General features: G+C 39.4%; 1 protein-coding gene across 1 annotated transcript; it reads left to right on the top strand.

The window, feature by feature from the left end:
* Positions 1 to 2,364: 2,364 nt before the first annotated feature.
* SLITRK4 (SLIT and NTRK like family member 4) lies at positions 2,365 to 15,644 on the top strand. The gene is made up of 2 exons (XM_001086308.5): positions 2,365 to 2,728; positions 7,307 to 15,644. The coding sequence occupies exon 2, from the start codon at positions 7,357 to 7,359 to the stop codon at positions 9,868 to 9,870; it is 2,514 nt and encodes an 837-aa protein (XP_001086308.1). The 5' UTR covers positions 2,365 to 2,728; positions 7,307 to 7,356; the 3' UTR covers positions 9,871 to 15,644.
* Positions 15,645 to 19,420: the final 3,776 nt, after the last annotated feature.

Genomic DNA, 19,420 nt, shown 5'->3' with positions numbered 1-19,420 from the left:
AATTCTTACATTTTAGGAAGAACATCAAATTTGTTTTTTTTTTCCAATGGCCATAAATAGTGCTGGAGTTTTCTTAACACTTTTATTTATGTATGTATTCACTTCCTTTGTTAAGCTAGCAATTCTGCATCACTTCCTACTGTTCTATTGGGATGTCACCTGTAATCCTAGGAGACAGAAAAGGGACTGCGAGACTAAAGGATTGGGTTTTTAAATTACTTTGAAAGCAAAATAAGCAGAAAACATGGAAGTTGTTACTTCTGTTTTATTTTATGAGCGTCCACTTTATCTTTTTAAGTAGAAAAATATTTTATTTTAAAGCATTCATTTTAAAAAGTTGAACATTAATCACAGACAAGTTCTGAGGAATATTGTGAATTGTAATTTATCGATGATCTAGCTGCGGTTGCTTTCAGATTTGTCTCCATATCCATATGAAAAATAACATTTCACAGTTATTGCAGTTAAATATAGCCAAGTCTCAGAACAGTTTCTAAAGTTGAATAAAGATAGGCATTTAAATCATCTGATATTTACTGTCCAAATCTGGCCTTTTCAGTTATCACAGTACTTAGAATTTTCAGGTAAACTTTTTTTGCTCATTCTATTGACTCTTGTTAACATTTATAGTGAAAGACAAACATTTCACCTATCCGGATAAAATATATTCAGCTTCCTGAATTGTTAACATTTAGAATAAAGGCCACCTTGTTTTGATACCCATTACTACTTTCAAATTGCATTATACAATAAAATGCAAATATGAGTTATTAATTAACAGGATCTGTTTTGTCCAAACGTGCAACAGTAGAGGGATTTTTCAACATTCTGCAGCTGTTACCTATGAAGGAAACACCATTCACTTTACTAAAAGGAGCTGCACAAGTACATATGTTGTTATAGACGAAAATTTAGTGTTTCCTTAAGCAATGCTATTTCATAATGGATTTCACATTGACTATAATAAATGTGACCAATGCTGCCTAATTTCTGTCTCTAGGTTGTTTTTAAAAGAGAGGATGATTAAAGTTTTCAAGGCAATGTGGAGTGAAGGTAGAGAAAGAGTTGTTCATGAAAGACACAATGTTTAGCAAGGTCATAAAGAAATATGCCCATATATGCATATCTATTTAAATGTTCATTTACATGTTGTATGTGCATCTCTGTATACATGTTGTGCCTGACCAACATTCCTGTGAATATAACCTGAAGGAAGTACCATAAAATGACAAAAGAAGAAACACAATAAAACATATATATGAATGACTACGATAGACGGTATAGAAGGTAGGCCATTATTCACAAATAATGCAATAAATCCTTTGCCCATCAGATGTTTTTACCTAGATTTGGGGCCTTTAAAACATCAACCAATTATGGTAAATGTTTAACTGTAGGAGTTCAGGCAGACAGCCAAATTCTGGTTTCAAAGCTGTTGCTAGTTTTAGCTTAAAGATTTTTTTTTTTTTTTTCATTTTTAAGCAAGAACATTTCTGGATACCGGTTGTGCTCTATTGTGGCTAGAGCCGCTGGAATTTGAATAAGTGAATTGGGCAGCACATTGGTCCTGAAGAAATGGGCCTGGCAGTATTACCTGAACGTGGCAAATAGTAGGCTACCAAGAGTCCTAGGGAAATACTTCCCATTTATAACTTAGCTCTACTTACCTAAAGCTAGTTTATTCCCACAGACACGAAGAGTGAGTGGTTTTTCTTAGCCAAGCTCCTACAAAAAACAGCAAGGTTGGGGGATGGGAGCACATGGAATGTTTATGCCTTTTGTTTAGGAAAGCCAGGTGTCTGAAATACATACATGATAGCCAACTCCTCTGCTCCCCTCCCCCAGGTTTACTTATTTTCTTAACAAGCTTATTGACGAAATTATCAATCTGCATGTAACTGTTTTGAACATTGGCCCTTCCTTAGAATATCCCTACCCTCTTGTTGAAGCACTAACAAATAGGTAGAAGAAGGGGCCCAGACAATCCACACGTTGGATTTGCAGCCACTAGGATATTTCAGTCAGCTGCTAAAGTCTCTTTGGTATAGACAAGGAGGGGGCGACTGAAGTGACTTTTCTTAGTCCATTTCCTCTCCTTCTCTCCCTCTCCCGAAGGTATTCCTTGGGTCCCTTCCATTTCCCTCTTCACAGTCCCTCCTGAGCGGTCCCAAAGCTTCCAACCTTGTTCTCCAACCCCCTTTCCCTAATGTCTCCCAACTACCACCCCCTTCCCCAATCAAACTCCCCTCCCGGTCACCACCAAAGCCCGGAGAAGTGGAACGCACACAATGCCTCCCTTATAGGGCTTGAGCTGGGAACTGAGCATGCTCAGTAGCCAAAGTAGATTTTTTTTTTTTTCTTTTGGTCGCAAGTGCGGCATCTCTCTCAGTCCCACGCCTCTCTTTCCTCAACCCCTATCCCCTGTCCCCTGTCCCCACCCCCAGCTCCCAAATCATCCGGCTTAACCCGTTCCGCACCAAAGGCCCACGGAGTTCTAAGGTGCGGATAATTAACCCGACTCCTAACCCGGCTAAATAGTCTCACTTTAGGCTAAAGCCTCACACTTTCGCCTTAAAGCCCCCGGCCCCTTACGCGCAGACAGGTAGGGGGAGTGCGAATACTACTGGATCCTAGGAAACTGGTTCCCAAGAAGGCTCCTTCCAGGATCGACCGCTACGGAGAAGTATTCCAGGAGCCCTCTGTTCTGCGGGGTGACAATTAGCCAAAGGTACCGTACCCGTGATACAAAATCCAAGTATGATTGTTGCATTTGAATGTCATTGTTGTTGACTCATTCCTCTCCATCCTGTAATTATTCAATTCCGCGTAGGCTCGACGACCCTATCGATCTCCCTCGGCCCCCCTCCCCCAGGCTCTCCAGTGTTTCTTGGCTTTTCCTGGCTTCTTGGTTGCTCTCTCAAAGGAATGCCCCGTGTGTGTGTGTGTGTGTGTGTGTGTGTGTGTGTGTGTGTGTGTGTGTGTGCGTTATTAGGGGACTGGAAGAGAAGAAAAAGGCTCGAGTGTGTGTGTGTATGTGGTGGGGGGATGAAGGCAAGCGCGCCCTTGTTAGAGGACTGGGGTCTCCACGCCTGAGGAAAGGGGTCGCTCCTCCCTAGGGAATGTTTTAGGCAAAAAGAGGGGGCGGATACCGGGAGGAAAGCGCGCTGTCTTTCTGGGTGTGTGGGTAGAAGAGGAATCAAATGGGCATGTCTGGGTGGGGGACGGGGGTAGGAGCTCAGGAATGTGAGGGGGTCGAAGTGGTCGAGTGTTGGGAGGGAGGACTGCTTGTGTGCGGGGTGAGGGGGGAGTGGAGAGCGGGGGCGGGGATTCAGCGCGTGTATGTAAAGGTGCAGCCCGTGTGCTAGGCTCTGGGTGCGCGCGCGGTGTCTGCTCGGGTGCGCGCGCGCCACTGTCCGCCTGCCCGCCTGCTGGGGCTGCTCGGCGGGTTTGACGGGCGAGCGGGCGCGAAGGAGCTCTGTCCGGAATCACATAGAGACCATCGTGGAAACAGCAGCGCAGGTCGCGGCGCCGCGGGCCCTGCACAAGACGCTGGGCTCTAGAGGTGGGTGAATTTCCAGCGGGAGCTGCACAAGCTGCACCGACACGCGCTCTGCCTCTTCCCCGCTCAGCTCAGTAGCGCGTGTGCGTGCGTGTGTGTGTGTGTGTGTGTGTGTGTGTGTGTGAGAGAGAGAGAGAGAGAGAGAGATCGCGCGCGCGCGCACGCGCGCGGAGGGGGCAAGTAGCTTATTATTTTTAGTTTGAGTCCTGTTCGTTTGGGGCCGGTCGAGTGGCCAAAGTGGCCGAGGTGGCTAATCCTGCCCTCCACCTCCCACTTGCCTGCCTACGGCGCGGTCGCATGCCGCTGAGGACCGGAAAGGATCCGGGTGTCCTTGGCATCGCTGCCCCCCCATACCCCGGGCGACCAGGGCGGCGGGGCAAGTGTACTGGTCTCGGGTGGCTCCGGCTGTCGGGCCGCTTGGCTGGGTTGGGCTATATTTTTACGCCCCACTCGCAGCCACTTTCTGCAGACGTGGATCTGAGGCTCGGGGCAGTGGCCCGCGGGCTAGTCGGAGACTGCTAGCGCTCGGCAAGACTAGGAATACCAGAGGAAGAGCCGGTGGGTAACTCTAAAAGCTCTGCAAAGCCAGGCGAGCGCTGCTAGCGCGACTTTGCAAGGTGCCTAAATGTTGAGCTGATTTTTGGCATAGTGAGAACAGGATTTATGTAGCTGGCCGGGGAGGGAGCACAGGCAAGGGGGAGCCTGGGCCGCCGCTCGCAGCCACAAAACCACAGGGTCCCTCTGCCCGTGGCAAGCAGGTCAGTAACACCCTAGTGCCAACGTCTTCGAGGCGGCCTGATCTGGCCATCTCTTCCTCCTCACCCACCGCACGCCTGGGTCTGGAGAGGTCCACTGAAACTCCAGCAGCTGCCCCTTGTGGGACGGGAGCGCGTGGAGAAATGTGTGAGCAGCGGGACTGAAGGCCCCCGCGACATCCCGCGCGGTACCCCGCCTCCGCTACACGGCCCGCCAGGCTGCTGCTTGGGCCCCTGACGCGGAGGGGGCTGCGCGCCGGCTCCGGGAACAGGGATGCGGCAAACATTGCGGTACGCGCCAGGGGCCCCTCCAGCCTCCTCGCCGCCCGCCCGAGGTAGCGCACCGGGGGTGGCAATGGCCGGGTCTCTCCGCGAACCTCTACCACTTCCATCCGAGCCTTAGGCGGGCCAGCGGGGTTTCTTTCCCGAGTGAGCTCTCCGGGAGCCACCTCGGCCCACCGCCCTGCAGCCCATCAGTGGTCTGCCCTCCTCAGGCCGCCTCTCTCCTCCCAGTCGCGGACTGCCAGGCGCTGCACTCTGGTGGATGCAGGATTTGGTTTTGGTAGGGCTAGATTTGTTCAGTCCTGGTGGGTCGTGGGAGCCAAGGGTCTTTCAGGGCACGGAGAGGAAGACTGAAAGACCGAGAGGGAGACGGACAGCTCCCAGCAGCCACAGAGAAGGCTCTTGGTACCCAACTGGTACTTTGTGGGTTTTTCTTTTCTTTTTTGCGTTTTTCCCTTGATGTTTAAATGTGCATGTTTCGGTGGTACCACGCGAGTGTGAGGCTTTATTCGCATGCATTCAGTGCCCCCTTTACTCTCTTCGTAGCTCCCCTCTCGGAGCTCTTTTTCTTCCTTTCTCCACATTTCCATGGTCTCTTGCCCTTTCAGTACCTCTTTTCCTCTCTCCTTGGTGGACCAACTGGACTCTTTCTCTCTCTTGCCTGCCCCTCCAGCTGCTTGTGGCTTCCTCTGTTTCACAAGTGCTGCATTTGGGAACTTCCTGGCTCGTCCTAGTGACTTTTCCCCCCTTGCTACTTAAAGTAGAAATTGCCAGGAGGAGGAGGGCAGCTTCTTATGCATTTTCAGATTTGTTGAGATTCCTGGTTCTTGTTTTTGTACTGAATTCGGATTATAAGGAATTTTTTTTTTTAATTTTCTGCGTTTGGTTTTTAGTTTGGTTGCTTTTGGGTTTCTTTGTTTTGAGGTGGGTGGGGTGGTGCTTTAGTAACAAGAAATGACTCAACTGAACCAAAATAGCTGTCGAAAACCACATTCATAACAAGGCAAAAAATATCAAGTGAAATTTTGATTTTACAATGAAAGTTGCTTTAGGTGATGTCATAGTTAAGAATTATGACTTCTTTTTTGCAATGCCAATCATGCTCTCATGGTGAATAGGGGAAATGCACGTCTATATGGCAGCCAAATAGCATCTCAGCAGTGCTGGCTGTATTCTGAACCAAACTACTTAAAATGCAAATCCTCCTGGGTCATGGCTAATGGATTGTCTACCTTGAGACATGTTCGGTTTTACCACTAGCTGATTCCTCGTGGGCAAAATAAACAAAGGAGTTTCTGTGTGACACTTCTTTCTTTGCATCATTTCCTTATTGCGTGTCCCTGGGTATTCTACGTATTTAATTAATATTTGGAGGTAACGATATTGAAATTACACCCAGCTTCCCATTCACGATGGAAAAGACTAACGTTGCTAAAATAGCATCAATAAAATGCACGCTGCTTGTGTCGTGTAATCTTTTCCAGGAAGCATTGTGTATATTTGTATATATATGCAGGATTTAAGGACCCGAATACGATGGGTTATTTTGCTAAGCATTGAACTCTACCAACAAGTGATTCTTTATGTGTTTATAGTCAGGGACATGGGGTGGTAATATTAGGAAGGACGGGTGGGTGTTTGGAAGTGATGATTTTAGGACGAAAAATGTGCTGTACTGAACATATTTGGTGCTGTAGAAAAAGCTACTCAAAGATTGTGATGTGTGAACTCCTCTTCCTCAGCAGTTGCAGTCTGTGGTCAAAGTAAAAGAGATAAGCAGTTAAGCCGACGATCAGTCGGACCTGGGTTCAAAATGGTAAATAAAGGTGTGGGAGAGGGCCAGGGAGGCAAGAGAGCCAGTTCTCAAAGTGGAAAGGCTGCCTGGAGATTAGCTAAGCAATGCAGGAGTAAGCAGGTTACTCTGCTGCTTTCAGAGGCTCAAAGACAAAAGGCCTTTTGCTCCCTCTTTGGGAAATGACTGACAGGAAATTAGAGACTGTTTGTTTACCAGAAAATAAAAGTTGGCCATCCCTTACTCAGTTGTTTTTCTAGAACTGCACAGATTCATCTGTGTCTTTGAAGGCAGCAGTGTACAGGAGTAAACTGATTGACAGAAACGAGCTTACCTATGGGGCTATAGCACAAGCAAATCTCTTCCCAGGTCACCGTCCCTTGGTCTTTTAACAGTCCCTGCTACAGCAGCCCAGTCCTCCCATTTCCATCCTCCAGTGAACTCTGGGCTCTAATATGTTTTGTATTCAGCCTCTCTATCTAGGTGAAGCTTAGAGAATAGATATCCACTAATCAAAATGGCTTTGTGGTGCAAACTCGATGGCATACTTGATGGTCTTGGTCATTTGAAGTGCAAATAGGAAGCTTAAGGCCTGTGTTCAAGGGCAGGGTTTGATGGTCCACGTGGAAAAAATATTTTCAGATTGTAAGATTTCAGCATGATTAATAATATATTTTCCTATTGTTGGTTGTGTGTTCTGCACATGTGAATTTTGTATAAACCACAGGTATGGAAAATAAAATGGATGGCAGTTTTGGTGGTTATTATTGTTTGACTGAGTGAGAATATTTGGAGGTTTGGTTGCCTTAAAAATACAACTCTGGTAATTATAGCCATGTGTTCACTATGGTATGATTTAAATACAAGTAATTTTTCAAGTAATGACCATTGAAAAAATGTTTTCTTTTTATTTTTTAGATTATTTCTCTTTATTCAGAAGCATACAGTTGTTTGCTGATTGCAAGAAGATGTTTCTTTGGCTGTTTCTGATTTTGTCAGCCCTGATTTCTTCGACAAATGCAGATTCTGACATATCGGTGGAAATTTGCAATGTGTGTTCCTGCGTGTCAGTTGAGAATGTGCTCTATGTCAACTGTGAGAAGGTTTCAGTCTACAGACCAAATCAGCTGAAACCACCTTGGTCTAATTTTTATCACCTCAATTTCCAAAATAATTTTTTAAATATTCTGTATCCAAATACATTCTTGAATTTTTCACATGCAGTATCCCTGCATCTGGGAAATAATAAACTGCAGAACATTGAGGGAGGAGCCTTTCTTGGGCTCAGTGCATTAAAGCAGTTGCACTTGAACAACAATGAATTAAAGATTCTCCGAGCTGACACTTTCCTTGGCATAGAGAACTTGGAGTATCTCCAGGCTGACTACAATTTAATCAAGTATATTGAACGAGGAGCCTTCAATAAGCTCCACAAACTGAAAGTTCTCATTCTTAATGACAATCTGATTTCATTCCTTCCTGATAATATTTTCCGATTCGCATCTTTGACCCATCTGGATATACGAGGGAACAGAATCCAGAAGCTCCCTTATATCGGGGTTCTGGAACACATTGGCCGTGTCGTTGAATTGCAGCTGGAAGATAACCCTTGGAACTGTAGCTGTGATTTGTTGCCTCTAAAAGCTTGGCTGGAGAACATGCCATATAACATTTACATAGGAGAAGCTATCTGTGAAACTCCCAGTGACTTATATGGAAGGCTTTTAAAAGAAACCAACAAACAAGAACTATGCCCTATGGGCACCGGCAGTGATTTTGATGTGCGCATCCTGCCTCCATCTCAGCTGGAAAATGGCTACACCACTCCCAATGGTCACACCACCCAAACATCTTTACACAGATTAGTAACTAAACCACCAAAAACAACAAATCCTTCCAAGATCTCTGGAATCGTTGCAGGCAAAGCCCTCTCCAACCGCAATCTCAGTCAGATTGTGTCTTACCAAACAAGGGTGCCTCCTCTAACACCTTGCCCGGCACCTTGCTTCTGCAAAACACACCCTTCAGATTTGGGACTAAGTGTGAACTGCCAAGAGAAAAATATACAGTCTATGTCTGAATTGATACCGAAACCTTTAAATGCGAAGAAGCTGCACGTCAATGGCAATAGCATCAAGGATGTGGACATGTCAGACTTCACTGACTTTGAAGGACTGGATTTGCTTCATTTAGGCAGCAATCAAATTACAGTGATTAAGGGAGACGTATTTCACAATCTCACTAATTTACGTAGGCTATATCTCAATGGCAATCAAATTGAAAGACTCTATCCTGAAATATTTTCAGGTCTTCATAACCTGCAGTATCTGTATTTGGAATACAATTTGATTAAGGAAATCTTAGCAGGCACCTTTGACTCCATGCCAAATTTGCAGTTACTGTACTTAAACAATAATCTCCTAAAGAGCCTGCCTGTTTACATTTTTTCCGGAGCACCCTTAGCTAGACTGAACCTGAGGAACAACAAATTCATGTACCTGCCTGTCAGTGGGGTCCTTGATCAGTTGCAATCTCTTACACAGATTGACTTGGAGGGCAACCCATGGGACTGTACTTGTGACTTGGTGGCATTAAAGCTGTGGGTGGAGAAGTTGAGCGACGGGATTGTTGTGAAAGAACTGAAATGTGAGACGCCTGTTCAGTTTGCCAACATTGAACTGAAGTCCCTCAAAAATGAAATCTTATGTCCCAAACTTTTAAATAAGCCGTCTGCACCATTCACAAGCCCTGCACCTGCCATTACATTTACCACTCCATTGGGTCCCATTCGAAGTCCTCCTGGTGGGCCAGTGCCTCTGTCTATTTTAATCTTAAGTATCTTAGTGGTCCTCATTTTAACTGTGTTTGTTGCTTTTTGCCTTCTTGTTTTTGTCCTGCGACGCAACAAGAAACCCACAGTGAAGCATGAAGGCCTGGGGAATCCTGAGTGTGGCTCCATGCAGCTGCAGCTAAGGAAGCATGACCACAAAACCAATAAAAAAGATGGACTGAGCACAGAAGCTTTCATTCCACAAACTATAGAACAGATGAGCAAGAGCCATACTTGTGGCTTGAAAGAGTCAGAAACTGGGTTCATGTTTTCAGATCCTCCAGGACAGAAAGTTGTTATGAGAAATGTGGCCGACAAGGAGAAAGATTTATTACATGTAGATACCAGGAAGAGACTGAGCACAATTGATGAGCTGGATGAATTATTCCCTAGCAGGGATTCCAATGTGTTTATTCAGAATTTTCTTGAAAGCAAAAAGGAGTATAATAGCATAGGTGTCAGTGGCTTTGAGATCCGCTATCCAGAAAAACAACCAGACAAAAAAAATAAGAAATCACTGATAGGTGGCAACCACAGTAAAATTGTTGTGGAACAAAGGAAGAGTGAGTATTTTGAACTGAAGGCGAAACTGCAGAGTTCCCCTGACTACCTACAGGTCCTTGAGGAGCAAACAGCTTTGAACAAGATCTAGGTCATGTAATCTTACTTCATACAGAGGACATTTATTTAATGATGAAAGTGCCTTTTGTTGACTTCTAACTTCCAAATACTATATTATCAATAGGCATAGAGGCAGGTGTTTCCAAGGGTGTCTCATTAACTGTAGCTGCAAAGATGTGTCAAGTAGAAGAGAATATGTTTAATAGATTTTACTACATAAAACCTATACTGTGGAGTCCTGTGGGGATACTGCAAACTCTGTTGCCAAAGGGATGCTTTATACACGTAATACTGAATTTAACCTTAAGAGGCAAATCTGTTTTGTATCCCAATGCAAAACCTTCGTCTCTTTGTGCTTTGTAAAGCAAACTCAAGAAAACTGGTACAGGTGTTTGTACCTCAGCTGGGTCCTTTATCTTGCACGTAGATTAAGTTGGTGGAACTGGAATAATCCTTTTGATTTGTGGCATTGTAACAACTCCGTGTAAAGATTATCTGAAAAGTAAAAAAACAAAAAAACAAACAAAAAAAAAGCATGCAAAGAGAGAACATTCGATAGTATTTGTAAATTGGTAACCTTTATGGCCTGCATCTTGAAACTGCTGGATTTATAATGTTAAATTGTGCAAATACTTGTTTAAAATATAACATGCATTACATAACTATAAAATAAATTTGAATACTTTAAGCATTACCTGTCTATACATAAAAATCTAAAAGAAAAAATCAACGTGAGTTAGATAGCATTTGTGATGATCTGAAGAAATATGTGATGTTTATCAGAATTAAACATGGCTCAAATTAAATTAACACTAGAGTTTGTTCTCAGTTAGGTGAAATACCCACAATCCTTAAAGGTTGTCCAAAATAAGCAGAGTGCTTACTGTGTGAGCGCACCCAAAGCTATTTTTGTAACATAATTCGTATTTATGAAGTACTTTGTATACTAAATAGAAAAATGTGTACTCCTTAATATGTATTTAATATGCCTGACTTGTTTTCCTGATCACAGTGAATTTACCAGTAAGTATAAATGTAGACAGAAAAAAATATACTAAACTGAAACAAGCTGATGTGTACAGAAATATTCTGGACTTTGTGATCAGGTGTAACTTAAAAACAAAAAAAAATTAAAAACAAAAAAAAAGAAAAAATACAAAAGAAAAGTTAACTCTGTGCTATTCTTGTGAATTTAGCATATTATCTTCAGATTTGTTACCAACTGTGCATTTAAAAATAAGTTCCTTAGTTTTCTAGTATTGTGTCTTGGGCAGTTGTTATTTGCCATCAGTTGTCTTGCTTTTCAGGATTCTATGAGCTTAATTCAAATAGTTTTCGCTACAAGTATTTAAAAAATAATGAATAAGGTTAATAGTTATATCTTGTATGCATCAGTATCCTGTTCTTTCATCATTCAGACCACTATCAGATAATCTAGTAGAACTGTAAACATCATGGTAATCTTGGCTATGAAAGCCACACTGTAAAAATGCTTGCATTGGTTTCAGATGAGTTCACAGTCTGCAACTACAAATGATACGCCCCTGTGTTTGCTTTTGCTAAGATCTAAGTCAAAATTTGTTTAAGGAATAAAGTAACCGAGAATGGGTGATTTCGGAACTTTTGTAGGAGCTCCCGATTAACAAAGTGATATTCAGAAACACATTGTCTTCTTGGCCTGCCTGCATATATATATATATAGATATATAGATCTATATAGATATACATATATATGTGTGTGTATATATATATGCGTGTGTGTATATATGTGTGTGTATATATATACACATATGTATGTGTGTGTGTATATATATAGTGTGTGTGTGTGAGAGAGTGTGTGTCCCATCTTTTTTAATTACCTTATAAATCAGTAAGATAACCAAGAAAGTAAACATAGCCATTCCTCATGATTGCAAGTGGCATATTTTTTTGTTGCAGCTTCCAAAATGATATTATGTTTATAGTTGCAGTAGCTGTTCCTTTACTAATCACTAATTTCAGGGCTTTATGTGTTTGTTGCAAGACAAAAAAAAAAAGAAGCTTGGCTTTCTTGGGTGTGTGTGTATGCGTGTGTGTGAGTGTGTGTATATATACGTGGGTATATATTCATACATATAGATAATTTGGAAATCTTTTTTAAATAGCAAAAACGTCTCCATGTGTATGTGCTGGTGCTCTTAAAACTTTAGTGTGTAATTTTAATTTTTATGATGTCTGTGAAAACTTTATATGAATATAAAATAATTCAAACAAATAATTGCTTTCTGATCTTGAAAGAAAAGACAAGATGTGTGCCCAACAGCTTTTTTCATCCACAGTTTCATAAGGACTTTTGATATGCCATTACCATGCATGCACACATCCACGGATTAAAGGGCTCCTAATGTATACTGACAGGATAAAGATACAAAGGCTTCAAAGAAAGTGCTTTAGTTTAGTCTGTCAATAAAGTATGGCTTGAGGGATCTTAAATAGACACTTATAGGAGGAATCAGAAAGTTCCACTCATGATCTGGGGATAATAGGTCATTTGAATGATACCTTTTATTCAGTGTGGTGATGTTTTGAAGATGTTTCAAGGTTTCTGCAGAATTCTCAATGGCAAGAGTACCTGCCACCATCTCAAAAGCTTGCTGTAGCATATTGGCTATCTCATACTCTTCTGCTAAAAGGTATAAATGTTCAACTTTTTTTAAAAAAGTAATTTAACGTACGTGGTTATTTGGAGGTTCAAATTGTAAATGAAAGTAACAAATTCTTGGTTAAGGCTAATATATTTTCCTTAACTGAAGTCATTGTGCCTACATTATATAGTGTATACAATTTTGCACCTGTCTTTCATTAGTTCTAGTTGTACATTTTATGATAATGTAGTTAGGTATAAGTTCTGAGTTGAGTACAAGAACAGTTAAAATACTGTATCTACATTTTGTTGGCTTCAACTATAACCTTGATGTTAGTTTAACCCCTTGAGGTATGATATGTACATCAGTACAACATTTTCAGTGGAACTCGGATGCAAACCTATAAAATCCAAGAAGTGCTCATTTCTAATGTGGTCTGACACATCGTGGGCTTCTTGGCACTATGTTCATGTGTATGGACTATGTTAGAATGATTGCAAACAAATTTAGATCTTATGAAATCAGTGAAGGGGTTGAGATAATATATTGTGTCCATGTAATATAAATCAAGTTTTAAATTATTTTTTTATGAAATCAATAAAGATGATTCAATTCTTTAAAAGTAAGTCTTTGTGTAATTTTATGAGAAAGCAGCTATTAAAGTAGAGTGATTCAAGTCTATAAGGCAATTTATATTCTATATTTAGTTTTTCATTCTGAATAAACTGAAAAAATATATTAATTAGAAATTTATTTAAGACCATCTTCCTTTTGTTGCTTTTTTTAAACACTTACTTTTTTTTAAGCCATAAGGATGCATAAATTATACAGGACATGACCTTATGAGTAATATCAACAGGTATTTCAGAAATAACAGAACACATCTAGAAATGTATGGTGGTAATATTAATCTATAATATTTTTTGCATGATTTGTACATTGACATTGTATGAAATGAGCACAGTGAGGTTTTTTTTGCTGTTACTGTCGCATCCAAAGAGTTGGAGAGAAACTATGTTAAGAATGTATTTATAATCACTATTTTAAAATAAAGTAAAAAAAAATTGTATTGTTTTTACCCTGATTTGATTATTAGTATTTTAGGTTAATTTGTAAGAGAAAAATCAAGTAATGCTGTAAAAGCTAATGTAAATCACAGAAAAGAACTGTTTTAATGACTTTTGTTTGCTTTTAATAACATCAAGGTATTAGAATTTATTAATTGCCATTTTTATGAAAGTATTAATAAAATTGTTTGCTACAATGATATTTCTGAAGCCACAGTTTGTTAAATATATTTGTCTTTCCATTATTTTTCAGAAAAAATAAAGCAGTAACCAAACTGATCATTTCACCCAGATTTGAGGGTAAGATATAGCTTTAGAATACTGTTTGTATTCAACTTAACTGCTAAATCTCTGTTAAAAAAAAAATGCTTTCTTTAGAAACATATTTTCAATCTGTGTTCCTTCCCACTGGCAGCCCCATTGGAGAAGAGTCAGACAGTGCCAAGATCAACATGCTTTGATTCTTGCCCATTCTTTTGAATCAGTTGGATTCTGACATAACTTCAGATAAGCAAATCTTAACTATCTCAACAATCTTAACTATCTGCTCAAATACTTTTAGAAAACCTTCAGTACCTCTGTATTCCATTGCCAGTTTGCATGGTTACAGGTTAGTTACCCACTTTATGGAGTGAATTGTGATTTGTATTTGGTTCTTTTAAAGATGACCAAAATTATCAATCCGTCACTTTACCAAAATTATTACTGTTGTGGAAAATGAACTAATTGCATTATGGTTAACTTGAGGGCAGAAAGGAATATAATTGACTATATTGCCCAATACAGTGGGTTTAAGGTTCATATATTTATGGTAAGACAAGTAAAGACAGAAACAGAGAAAGAGAATATAAATTAAGATTGTTGTTGCTTTACACGTATACATAGGTATGCTGAAGGTGTGAACAGTATAGATAGCATATACAAGGACTTTTAGACTAAATGCCTTATGCATCTGAGGAGATACACTGCAGGATTGTGTTATTTTATTTATTTATGAGTACTGAGCACAGAGCTTTGGGTTCCAGCCACTTCTGTTATGTAGACAAGTGGCATCAAATCAAGGTTTGGCATCATTTCTCGTGCTCTATCCAATTAGTCACTGTGGTCAGATGGGCTGAACTAAAATAAAATATCCTGTTTGTGGCTTCACTTACCGAGAATAACTGGTGACATATATCGAGTTCACCTGATAATTGTTAACTCTCAATTTCAGATTTCCTAAGGATCTGTTCTTTATTTAAAAGCAAATGGGAAGTCAAATGAATTTTAATAACTTACTTTGTACAAAACTGCCCTTAATCTAATTTTGAATTTTATTTTGTTTTCTTTCTTTATTTATTTAATGTCTTTTCAGTTTCTACTGGTTGATAGGATTGTGTTTTAAAAGGGGGAAATCAAGGAAGGGAAATTGTGTTGTTTTTCTTATATGAAATGACTTTTTTTAATTTAAAAAAAAATATTTTAACCTGTTGTTCTTATGTCTGCAGGGGGAAAATAAATTAGGGCTCTGAGGCATTTGAATATTTTAGACCAAATAATTGCTATTCAGAATAAAGATTCAAACTTCTCATTAATTCATAATTAACATTTCCACTGACAAGAGGACCCAGAACCAGGAAAGAATTACTCAACCCTCCACTTTAGTTTACTTTTGTAGACACGGCCTAAATAGAAATAGAAATTCTGGTGATTTCAGTAACATCAAAAATGACAAATTACCTGTTTAACTTAAAAAGGTCATGAATGAGGCCTTCAGAGAAATAATGTTAATAATATAATGAATAACCATAGGGCAGTGCCTTTAAATTAGCTATATGAAGGAAATAGTCTTTTTAAGTTCCTGAACAATATATTTCTCTTAGTTGGCACCTCACAAATACTAGGTCATGTCAGATGCTGCTGGTTAATAGCTGAAGGAAGGCATGTTGTGCAGTGGACATTGCTCATAGAAGTGTTTGAAAATCATAGTAAGCTTTGTTCTCCCTGCTAAGACTTGCTATGTATATTTCCATCATTGTTTCATGTAAACTGAACCATTGTGGTAAACTTTTGGAGTTGATATGGAGTAACTTTAATGCTGTTTTCACAAATAAAAGTTTTTTTCTTATAGGTCACATTTGTAGCCATTCAGTGTGTTTATTAGTGTGAAATTAGTAAAGCTCAAGTTCAAAAAGAAATGCAAATAATCTGGTTTTTAGCTGATGCAATCATTGTATTAGTTTACATGTCTAGGCCAGGTCTACCTACACACATACACATGCGTACATATAAGAAAGATAGAGGGTAATATGTGCAAATAGTGAATTATGCACAAAGGGAATTGTCTAGTTAATGTAAACAAAATATTTCTACCTTGACCACCTAGATTTTTCAAATCCAAGTAGAATGGGACCTAAATGTTATTTGTCCTGTTTTTTTTTGTTTTTGTTTTTGTTTTTTCCTACACTTGAAATTAAAACCTGACCACTTTGTCATATATAGTAGAAATTATGCCCAGTTTATCTCCCAAGACTTCTCTGGATTTCAGTTATGTTTGTTGTCTTCAGATTTTATTTTGATTTTCTTTGTTAACATTTTTCATCACTATCATCCCCAAATTATATGCTTAATAAATGTATAGTGCTGTGTACAATTTTCAGGCAACCAGCCCGTCCAGGTGCAAATCAATGCTGCTACTACCTTTCACAAACGTTATTCAGAGAACTGTATAGGGGCATTTAGAACCAAAATAATCAAAGGATGAGGATTGAATTAGAAATTATTGGAACAGGTATGGGTTTTTTTCCCTTAAAGAAGGAAAAGTTGTTTGAAGATTATGACTAAAGAACAGGATGAGAACAAAGGAGTATTAAGGGAAAAAATATTTATTTATCAGATAGAATTCAGAACTTAAATACTGAATAAAAGTATCGCAAAATAAGTCAAATTGTAGATTTCTTTCTCATTATTTACCTCAGCTTTATTTCTTTTAAACAGATGTGAAATCTAGGCTTTGTCAACACAATAGTAGTTTATGGTTTTTATAGAACCCACTGGTCAATTAAAACATTTAGTTACCTTTGCAACCCCTATGGATTTTTTTTTCCCTTGATTGACTGACATCAAGGATTGACTGAATCTCAAAGCCTCCCGATACAGTTTTAGCTGTTAAAAAATGATAAGTAGCATTTGTGTTTAATGAGAATAAGAGGTGAAAAATGCATATCACAGAAAACCATCATGATAGGGAGCAAAATAAATGAGTACAAACATTTGCGTTCCCAGATACAAAAACTTGTGGTCAAAAAGCTGCTAGACCTTTTGGGTTGTTTTCAGAAATCTTATTTAAAAAAGAAAATATCAAGTGCCTATTTCAGAAGCTATTTCCTGTACGAATCCCCAGGAAGCCATGTATCTGCCATGGATCCCCTTGTTCCATGGCAGGATGTGTCACATTTGCCAAGTCCTCCCTGCTGGAAATTTTTCTCTTCTGCTGTTACAAACAACCAACACTGTCTATGGCATGGGCTAGCTTAGGGAGAATTTTTTTCACTGTTTTTTGGTAGTTAGTGGTAATACACGCAAAAAATCTAGGAGTCTCAATACAAGCGTCTATTCACCTTTGTAATATTACCATACTAGAGAGCATTTGGGTCTTGTATGTTTTACACATTGCGTCTTTGTTTTTATTCATCAGTTATCCTCTAGCCCACAGAAGCTACTAGTTATTTTATTCATCCCTCTCTTTCAAAGTAGAAGCTAATCACCATCCTGAAATCTCAGTTATTTATAGAAATGATCATCACACTTCTACGTGCCCATTTCCTTCTATAACTTCTAGAAATATAGAAAATTTAGTACAGTAAGTGATGGATTTAAAAGGAAGTCCTACTGACACACAAAAAAATCATGATATGAAGACAGAGTGACTTACCAGAGAAAAACAACTTTAGGAAATCATTTCTTAAGTTTTAGATTTCCTTGCTTTGCAATTAGACTTCAGTGCCTTCACTTTTGAGCTGGACCCAATGAAATCCGTTTTCACTCTGGGGCCACGCAATAACTAGAAATGATATTGCTGACATGTGGGCAGGTTTGCCATGTGTTGCCATAAACATGGCTGCTATTTTCTCCTTGCACTTTCTACTTCAGAAAATATTCATTCTCTCAGATTTGGCACAGCTGCTGAAATGCTGCTGTATCAATTCTCACCATGAAAATTCAAAAAGAATTTTTTTTCTATATGTAACTAAGCAGTTACACAAAAATGCGTATTGGAAACTGGATAAAAACATCAGGATAAAGAAGATAACTAGTGTGTTCATAAGAAAAGAGGGTTTTAAGGAAGCGAAATGCAGGCATTTTATTAAAAATTACATCTACCACCTCCCTTTGAACTTGTCGACTTTTTGAAGACTCCAATGTATGCGTTATAAGGGGACTAGGACTCAGTTTACATGCAGCATTTTCACTCTCTGCTCATTCTTCTTGGTTGCCTAGCCTGTGCTGCAGTGTAGAACGTGTGAACAGTAACTTTTGTTTTTCAATCCCAAATGCATATATGATTTCAGTTGCTCATTTGAATATTAACACATTGGACGTGACCAGTTTCTAACGTAATATTTTTACTACAGCCAATTGAGACTTCACTGAATGACCTTATTTCATCTGAAAGGTTATCAGAGCAGGGGTAAACTAAGAGGCTGTTGGTCAGTTTCAGTGTTTAAAGGCCATCACAGGAAAATGGAGTATTTTAGTATATGTACTCTGAATTTCCAAGTCAGATTATTTGGTCCTAATTTTCTTCTCTTTTGAAAGAGTAACTAGGGCTAGCGAGGGGAAGTGACTTGCCCAAGGTCATAAAATTATTACGGCCAGTCTGGTCTAGGACCTGATTCTCCTCACTCACAGGACCATGTTATTTTCATTACACTGCTTTGTTTGGAAGTTCCGGAGAGGAAAATGAGCATCTGTGGGTGAGGCTTCAGGCAGACATTCCAGTGCAGCATAAGGACATTTTCTGTAAGGTTTTAGAACGCTCTATAACTGGAATGAACTAGATACAAAATACAGAGCTCTTAGTCCTTAGAAATGTTCAAGCTGAGGATGGTTCTAACAAGGAGGATGGATGTTATTCAAGAAAATTTATTTGAATGTGAGCTTGGACTAGGTGATCTTGGAGGACACTTGAAACTCTAAGACACTAAGGATTCTCTAGTGTATACACTGTAATCATTTACCCAGAAAGTCAAAACTATCAAATATGTTTCATCCAGAATATTTAATTAATTGATCTTTGTAGTTTAATGACCAGCACATGATCTCTACTAGTAGAATAACAAATTAATAACCCCCCAAAATACCAGGTAGGTATTAGGCATCATGATAAAAGGGACATAGAGTGAAATCTCCCCCAGTATGTAGTGTTTGTGTTTTACGTGTCAGCATTTCAAAACGAACAGTCTCTGATGTTTAATTTTTTACAAAGGAAAAAGAAATTCTTTTGTACATTGCACTGAAGATGGCACTGTAGTAACAACCCCACACTGGAAATGCTGAGACATGCCGGTATATGTTATTTCAATCCTAACTTTCAATTTTGACACTATTTCTTGAGCTTGGCAAGTGGAACACAAAGGTTAATATCTTGTAACATCATCTTTGCTAATTGGAGTGGGGTGCATTTTTTTATAATTTACTCTCAATAAGATAGAACTGAACTTTATTCCAAAGAATTGCAATTCAGGTTGCAGCTCAACAGACTAGATTCAGAATAGAAATTTCAAATTATCCGACCAATAAAAAATTATTAGAAATATTTATTTGAATTTTCTTCCATAAAGATAGTTTTCCTTAAAAAAAATAGTAAAGGAAAAATGAAACCATTCAGACCTCAAGGACTGTTTTGTTT

The sequence above is a fragment of the Macaca mulatta genome, chromosome X, assembly GCF_049350105.2.
Source record: "Macaca mulatta isolate MMU2019108-1 chromosome X, T2T-MMU8v2.0, whole genome shotgun sequence".
Classification (NCBI taxonomy): Eukaryota; Metazoa; Chordata; class Mammalia; order Primates; family Cercopithecidae; genus Macaca; species Macaca mulatta.
Note: the sequence above shows the minus strand (reverse complement) of the source record. Positions and strands in the feature narration are given on the sequence as shown.